The sequence below is a fragment of the Coregonus lavaretus genome (genome assembly GCF_964263955.1).
Source record: "Coregonus lavaretus genome assembly, chromosome: 15".
NCBI classification, from domain to species: domain Eukaryota; kingdom Metazoa; phylum Chordata; class Actinopteri; order Salmoniformes; family Salmonidae; genus Coregonus; species Coregonus lavaretus.
The window spans coordinates 4,672,602-4,681,285 of NC_140002.1; the positions used below are offsets into that span (position 1 = coordinate 4,672,602).

General features: G+C 42.5%; 1 protein-coding gene and 1 long non-coding RNA gene across 3 annotated transcripts; one reads left to right on the forward strand and one right to left on the reverse strand.

Annotated features, from left to right (window-relative positions):
* Positions 1 to 2,812: 2,812 nt before the first annotated feature.
* On the forward strand, positions 2,813 to 6,205 carry LOC311142312 (fibroblast growth factor 1-like). Of its 2 annotated transcripts, none has more exons than XM_084177940.1 (4): positions 2,813 to 2,946; positions 4,036 to 4,237; positions 5,237 to 5,340; positions 5,742 to 6,205. In XM_084177940.1, exons 1-4 carry the CDS (start codon positions 2,905 to 2,907, stop codon positions 5,940 to 5,942), a joined length of 549 nt encoding a protein of 182 aa, XP_084034066.1. In that variant the 5' UTR covers positions 2,813 to 2,904; the 3' UTR covers positions 5,943 to 6,205. The 2 variants fall into 2 exon arrangements, with proteins under 2 accessions (XP_084034066.1, XP_084034067.1); XM_084177941.1 differs by lacking the exon at positions 2,813 to 2,946 and adding an exon at positions 2,953 to 3,456.
* A 21-nt stretch (positions 6,206 to 6,226) lies between these two features.
* On the reverse strand, positions 6,227 to 7,836 carry LOC311142313. Its single transcript, XR_014614285.1, has 2 exons — positions 7,714 to 7,836; positions 6,227 to 6,530 (listed from the first exon to the last, which is right to left on the reverse strand). It is a non-coding gene; the product is annotated as an uncharacterized lncRNA (long non-coding RNA).
* Positions 7,837 to 8,684: the final 848 nt, after the last annotated feature.

Here is an 8,684-nt window from a genome sequence, read left to right on the forward strand (position 1 = left end):
GTACAGTGTCCCGTATACTGTATAGTACAGTGTCCCGTATACTGTACAGTACAGTGTCCCATGTATTCTAGTAGTGTCCCATATACTGTACAGTACAGTGTCCCGTATACTGTACAGTGTCCCGTATACTGTATAGTACAGTGTCCCGTATACTGTACAGTACAGTGTCCCATGTATTCTAGTAGTGTCCCATATACTGTACAGTACAGTGTCCCGTATGCTGTACAGTGTCCCGTATACTGTACAGTACAGTGTCCCGTATACTGTACAGTACAGTGTCCCATGTATTCTAGTAGTGTCCCATATACTGTACAGTACAGTGTCCCGTATACTGTACAGTGTCCCGTATACTGTACAGTGTCCCGTATACTGTATAGTACAGTGTCCCGTATACTGTACAGTACAGTGTCCCATGTATTCTAGTAGTGTCCCATATACTGTACAGTACAGTGTCCCGTATACTGTACAGTGTCCCGTATACTGTATAGTACAGTGTCCCGTATACTGTACAGTGTCCCGTATACTGTACAGTGTCCTTTATACTGCACAGTACAGTGTCCCATGTATTCTAGTAGTGTCCCAGTGACCCATTCTCTAGTAGTCTATAGTAGTCTTTTATAGGGTGGTTTGATCCAGCTGCTTTCAACTAAACCATAAAAATAAACATTTACATTGAATGTGATGTAATGTTTTACAAGATAAGGGAGCAGTTTAACTAAATTGTTCAGGCACTATGAATTCATTTTAGAATCACATAGTTCATCCACAATATTATTCCTTGTTGAATGAGTGGTGCGCAATCACACCATTTTACATATTACATATTAGTCATTTAGCAGACGCTCTTATCCAGAGCGACTTACAGTTAGTGAGTGCATACATTTTTTAATACTGGTCCCCCGTGAGAATCGAACCCACAACTCTGGCCAACCATGTCAGGGAAGCACATGCATCATTCCCTGAGGCTTGAGCCAGTGACTCATAGAGAGAGGAGAAAGGTGTTACGATGGGGAGGAGAATGCCCCTCTCTGTCTCTAGTTTAACCAGGGCTAGCATCCTCAGCCCCAGCCAACTGTGTGGCAGGGGGAGACACAGTGGGCCTTTGAGTCCCCCCAGCATTGGTCCAAAAAGCCTGTTTCTAGAGGGTCCTGAGGAGGTTAGAAACAGCAATCAGGAAGTCTTCAGGGGAACTCTCTGATATACTCATCAGCCAGGCCGGGGATGATCTCACAGCTGGGACATTTCGGCGAGGCTCCAGAGCACTCGTAGATGGGGAAGACACTTAAGAGCCTGTTATATTCTCTCATTCTTTTTCCAGAGAGGCCAGGGCCCCATTGCTGTCATACCGCTGGTGTTGTAGAATTCACATATGGATTCCACTGGGTGTCATTCACCATTGGAAGCCCTAAGCCATGGGCTGCGTCTCACTTATTGATAATGGCTACCTCTACTACCTCTACATAATGCCCTCAAAGAACACTTTCTATGCATGTATAGCACAGGCGGCCAGTGGCACCTTAATTGGGGAGGACAGGCTCATGGTAATAACTGGAACGGAACAAATTGAATGGTATCGAACAAATCGAACATGTTTTCCGTGTGGTTGATACCATTCCATTCACTCCATTCCAGCCATTATTATGAGCTGTCCTCCCCTCAGCAGCCCCCTGTGATGTACAGTCATCTGTGACTGGAATCTATTTCTGAGGCATTTGTAAAGAGAGCTTATTATATTTTATTGGTGGTCTTGTCTGCCATCTCCTGGTTTAAGTAAGTACTACAAGAGGCCCGTCAAATCCTGGATTTTCAAATTGCTGTGAAAAATGAATAGGTGAGGGATAAGTAGGTCAGAGACGTGTGCGTTGTTAATAACATGCAATGATCATTATGTTTAAAGTTCACATCTCACAAAGAAATATCCCTCTTTAACCATGCTAATCAACAATGTGATGATACATGTCCACAACTGTAAAATTGACATTTTGCTGTTGAAATCAATGATGTCTGGGGGATACTCCATGTATCCTGCCTCCAATGAAAGTCTTTAAAGTTACCTGATGTATTTTCAACATTATTTCACTTAGCCTGTATTATAAATGATTTAACATGCAGATGTAGTGTATGAATTATTGGATGGCTACAGTTTGGAAAATCAAATCAAATCAAATCAAATTTTATTGGTCACATGCGCCGAATACAACAGGTGCAGACATTACAGTGAAATGCTTACTTACAGCCCTTAACCAACAGTGCATTTATTTTAAACAAACAAGTAAGAATAAAACAACAACAAAAAAGTGTTGAGAAAAAAAGACCCTTGAAGACTAAAAACAGCAGTCCACATGAGGCAGAGTTAATTATTCATCCAGCCTGCACTTCCTATGTTGGTGACAGTGTGGATCTACAGCAACACTCACTGCCTTGCCTTGCCTACCACAGTAAAAATAGAACCACAGACAAGAGCTTTGCTTTTCTCTTACTGAGATGCCATGGAGGGAGTTATGGTGTAACACTGTATTATAAAGGTGTTGCTCACTCACTTCCTGTTTTAGTTCACATTAATATTGTTTATGTGACGTTTTTCTCTTATGTCTCCAGGAGACCAAATAGGAATGCATCATATCATAGGCAGCCTGCTCACTTCCCGGTGCAGGCCAGGGACCCACGTCACTCCCTGAGCTAGTGGTTTAAATATAGCCCTGACGACAGCCTGCTGAAATGGATCCGGTGACACTGGGCGGACCCTGGATGATTGACGGAGTACAAATACAGACAGAGTCACCCAGGCAGCCACTGCACCACAGGGGCCAGTTCTCCCAGGAGACCCACTACCACAGGAGGTCTGACACACAGACGCTGAGAGACTCATCCAATTCACACTCAAGAAGAAGCGACGGGGCGGACATGTTGGCTCATCTGGGGCATTGTCATGTGGCGTTGTCACAGGTAAGTTCTGTCTGGGTCAGCTCCGGTCCCACCCACTCTCAGCCAGTCGCTGGACGTCATTCGCACCCAGGGGTTTGTCCTGGTGTTCTCTGGGACTTGTCTGGCACCACAGTAACAGTTCCACTTCCAGTAATACAGTGAGTGGCTGCTGCTGCTCCTTCTACTGCTGCTGCTTGGAAACATAGGCTCTATGCGGGAAGGCCTAGCATTCCTCCTGTGGCTTTTTTTTTTGAACCAAGGCCAGAATGATTTCCAAGACATTCCGGATGTGGAGTCTGGCTAAGCCTGTGTATGCTAATGATAACAGGGCTACCACTGGCTACCGTTCTGCTTTAAATTAAAAAGGCCAGGCACAGGCTCCATGACAGCTGCACAGGGCTCTTTTTCTGGGGCATAAGATTATGAAGATTTTCACTGCAAGTCGTCTCCATTTTCTGTGTGAAAGTTACAGTGCTGCCTACTGATCCAGACCAGGAAGTGATTTGATCAGGGATTAGTCATTCTCAAGAGGTTGGCTCTTTCGCTTGTTTGACTGATTAGAGTGATTGACAGGTGACCTTGGAGCCAAACAGCTGGGAATAGATGTGGCTGTGCACTTTACATTATGGCTGCAGACAGAGACATGTTGATATGCTATAAAGTTTTAGGACTGTGTTCTGTTGTCTTTCAAGTCATTTTAGAGAGGTCCTATTTTATTTTTGTACGAACATAGTCTAATAGAAATATACTTTTCTGTGAATGCTTTGCTTTCTAATATAAGTGATTTGTTTAAACATTTGTAATATGATATCACTGGCATTTGCAACTAATTTCTATGTGAATTGAATCACATTCGTTTAAACAATGAAAGCAAACAAGTCTGCACATGTGGCGATTTGCTTGGACGCAACGCAATCTGATTCATGCGCCATTTCATAGCAAACCGGAGGTCCATGTAAGGCAATCGGCTTTTTCTCGTAATGAAATTATAAGGCGGTCTTATCCCGCATTACAGTTCTTTTTTTTTTTTTTTCCTTGAATAAAATGAGAGCGCATATCCCACACTTTTAGTGATACCAGAATCAACAATTGTCCCATGACTCTGTCCAGCCACAGGGGCATTTAGCGGGCATATCTCGTCCAGAGGGACGCCACAGAATGACAGAGGGAGAAATTACTGTGCTCTCCTTGGGGCCAACGACACAGCAAAACTACAGACCTCTCACACGGCTCTACTGTATGAACGGAGGACATCATCTGCGGATCCTACCGGATGGGACTGTCGCGGGCAGCAGAGATGAACATAAAGATGGTAAGAATTGTTTTTGGGAGGTATTCGATATTCTGAACTATAATAAACAGTTAGATAAATATATGATGAATGTTTAGTTTAGTTTTGGTATTGTAGGCTATAAACATAAATATAGAGAGTCCCACACTTTATACACTGAACAAAAATATAGACGCAACATGTAAAGTGGTGGTCCCATGAGCTCAAATAAAACAACCCCAAAATGTTCCATATGCACAAAAAGCGTATTTCTCTCAAATTTGTTTACATCCCTGTTAGTGAGCATTTTATCCTTTGTCAAGATAATCCATCCACCTGAAAGGTGTGGCATATTAAGAAGCTGATTAAACAGCATGATCATTACACAGGTGCACCTTGTGCTGGGTACAATAAAAGGCCACTCTAAAATGTGCAGTTTTGTCACACAACACAATGCCTCAAGTGTCTCACGTTTTGAGGGAGCTTGCAATTGGCATGCTGACTGTAGTAATGTCAACCATAGCTGTTGACAGATAATTTAATGTGAATTTCTCTACCATAAACCGCCTCCAACGTCGTTTTAGAGAATTTGGCAGTACGTCCAACCATCCTCACAACTGCATTTCAAATGACTGATTTCCTTATATGAACTGTAATTCAGCAATAGCGTTGAAATTGTTGCATGTTGGTTTTATATTTTTAAGCTCCCAGTAATTTATTGGTGAACCACCAACATTTCAGCATCACTGTGCCTTCTTGAGGCTTTAGTTTTGGTATTGACATGTAGACAGCATAGGCTTACTACCACCTTATGTTTACAGTTATTTAGAATATCCTATAGGCATATAGGCTACTGAACTCAGAAATAATAAATAGTTGAATACGTTTATTTATACCATTAAGGACGTTTTTAGAGGGAGCAGCCTCATTCTCAGACCTTTCTAATAATGATCTCATGATAGGCTTTAGGGACAACCTGATGGCAACTAACAATACAGTCACCCCTTAGTTTTGACACCGGCCCGTGTATTTGTGCTCTAGACATCCTGAAGGTAAAAGCAGTGAGTGTTGGTGTGGTGGCCATCAAGGGCCATGAGACGGGCCGTTACCTGGCCATGGACAAAGATGGTCTTCTCTATGGATCGGTGAGTCTCTCCTAGCAACATTGTGGAAATTACTTTATCAAACTCTGTATAAAATAAAACAGTTCCTAATCAAAAACCCAGATGGAAAACTACTGTGTAGCTTTCCCTCCCTGAGCTAGACCATTTGAGCATGTAGCCTAACGAACCTAAGAATTATTATGAGTAATCCATTACCCTGGGGGTAATCACGATCATCAAGCAATGACAAACAGATGTGTCAAGATGGGTTGCTTTGGGTTTCCTATCTTGAAGTCAAAGTCTTCATTCATTGCTATGATTAGAGGCTAGATTTCCGGACACAGATAATCTCCATTGAGCATACTTTTTAGTCCAGGACTAGGTTTAATCTCTGTCCAGGAAACCACCCCTACATGTTCTTAATCTAACTTTGTCTATTCCAGAAAACCTTGAAGGATGACTGTTACTTCCTGGAGAAGATAGAGGAGAACCATTACAACACGTACAGGTCTCAGAAGTACCAAGACAAAGACTGGTTCCTGGGGCTCAAGAGGAACGGGCAGCCTAAGGCTGGCCCAAGGACACACATAGGCCAGAAGGCCATCTATTTTCTGCCTCGGCCTGTTGACATCACCACCATGTAAAGGCAGACGACAGAAAATGTCAACAATGACCATGTCACAGCAATCAATCACCTCGATTCACTTTGACCAATGTGCTCTTAACCATTAAGTAAATGTGACAACAAAGCATCAGTAATAATTATGTTATTATATTGTATGATCAATGGGCCATTTTAATATATTCCTTTTGTACGATAATAGCATATGTATCACACAAATGGTATCTTATTTATATCCTATTTTTCCTCATGTTTGTTAGAGAATATTTATTAATAAAACGTTGCTAAAAAATATTTAAAAAAATGTTTTCACACTAATGGGCACATTTTTATTGAAATACAATTTAATGTTAAATACTGTAGCAAATGTTGGAAATAATTACCATAGGACTCCTAGCATGTCCCATAACAACTATTACAAAGGTTATTACACTGGTATTACTTTAGTCCTACTGACACGTGGCACATTCTTATTTTTTTCTCACTTTTAGCAATAAGATATAGTATATTTTATCACACTGTTTTGACTTATCTTGTTTGTACAGTACTGTCATACTCATAAATACTGAGAAGAGATATTGACTATGACCATAGGGTGGCAGCGATGAACCTTTTTTTTTTTTTTTTTTTTTTTCACCTTTATTTAACCAGGTAAGCCAGTTGAGAACAGGTTCTCATTTACAACTGCGACCTGGCCAAGATAAAGCAAAGTAGTGCAATAAAAACAACACAGAGTTACATATGGGGTAAAAAAAACATAAAGTCAGAAATACAACAGAAAATATATATACAGTGTGTGCAAATGTAGCAAGTTATGGAGGTAAGGCAATAAATAGGCTATAGTGCAGAATAATTACAATAGTATTAACACTGGAATGCTAGATGTGCAAGAGATTATGTGCAAATAGAGATACTGGGGTGCAAAAGAGCAAAATAAATAACAATATAGGGATGAGGTAGTTGGGTGGGCTAATTTCAGATGGGCTGTGTACAGGTGCAGTGATCGGTAAGGTGCTCTGACAACTGATGCTTAAAGTTATTGAGGGAGATAAGAGTCTCCAGCTTCAGAGATTTTTGCAATTCGTTCCAGTCATTGGCAGCAGAGAACTGGAAGGAATGGCGGCCAAAGGAGGTGTTGGCTTTGGGAATGACCAGTGAGATATACCTGCTGGAGCGCAGACTACGGGTGGGTGCTGCTATGGTGACCAATGAGCTAAGATAAGGCGGGGATTTGCCTAGCAGTGATTTATAGATGGCCTGGAGCCAGTGGGTTTGACGACGGACATGTAGTGAGGACCAGCCAACAAGAGCGTACAGGTCACAGTGGTGGGTAGTGTATGGGGCTTTGGAGACAAAACGGATGGCACTGTGATAGACTACATCCAATTTGCTGAGTAGAGTGTTGGAGGCTATTTTGTAAATGACATCGCCGAAGTCAAGGATCGGTAGGATAGTCAGTTTTACGAGGGCATGTTTGGCAGCATGAGTGAAGGAGGCTTTGTTGCGAAATAGGAAGCCGATTCTAGATTTAACTTTGGATTGGAGATTCTTTATGTGAGTCTGGAAGTTCAGTTTACAGTCTAACCAGACACCTAGATATTTGTAGTTGTCCACATACTCTAGGTCAGACCCGTCGAGAGTGGTGATTCTAGTCGGGTGGGCGGGTGCTAGCAGCGTTCGATTGAAAAGCATGCATTTAGTTTTACTAGTGTTTAAGAGCAGTTGAAGGCTACTGAAGGATTGTTGTATGGCATTGAAGCTCGTTTGGAGGTTTGTTAACACAGGACCTTAACCTTGCTCAATTCATACTGGTCATTCAGGAAACGTGTCATAGGTTTACAGCTGAAATAGATCTGTTGGTTGGTAGATACAGTGAGGGAAAAAAGTATTTGATCCCCTGCTGATTTTGTATGTTTGCCCACTGACAAAGACATGATCAGTCTATAATTTTAATGGTATGTTTATTTGAACAGTGAGACAGAATAACAACAAAAAAATCCAGAACAACACATGTCAAAAATGTTATAAATGGATACTCCTGAGTGGCGCAGTGGTCTAAGGCACTGCATCGCAGTGCTAACTGTGCCACTAGAAATCCTGGTTTGAATCCAGGCTCTGTCGCAGCTGGCCGCGACCGGGAGACTCATGGGTGGCGCACAATTGGCCCAGGGTAGGGGAGGGAATGGCCGGCAGGGATGTAGCTCAGTTGATAGAGCATGGCGTTTGCAACGCCAGGGTTGTGGGTTCGATTCCCACGGGGGGGCTGTAAGTCGCTCTGGATAAGAGCGTCTGCTAAATGACTCAAAAAAAAAACAAAAAAAAAAAAACTTATTGACAATCACAGAGGTCAGACGTTTCTTGTAGTTGGCCACCAGATTTGCACACTTCTCAGGAGGGATTTTGTCCCATTCCTCTTTGCAGATCTTCTCCAAGTCATTAAGGTTTTGAGCCTGACGTTTGGCAACTCGAACCTTCAGCTCCCTCCACAGATTTTCTATGGGATTAAGGTCTGGAGACTGGCTAGGCCACTCCAGGACCTTAATGTGCTTCTTCTTGAGCCACTCCTTTGTTGCCTTGGCCGTGTGATTTGGGTCATTGTCATGCTGGAATACCCATCCACGACCCATTTTTAATGCCCTGGCTGAGGGAAGGAGGTTCTCACCCAAGATTTGACGGTACATGGCCCCGTCCATTGTCCCTTTGATGCGGTGAAGTTCTCCTGTCCCCTTTGCAGAAAAACACTCCCAAAGCATAATGTTTCCAC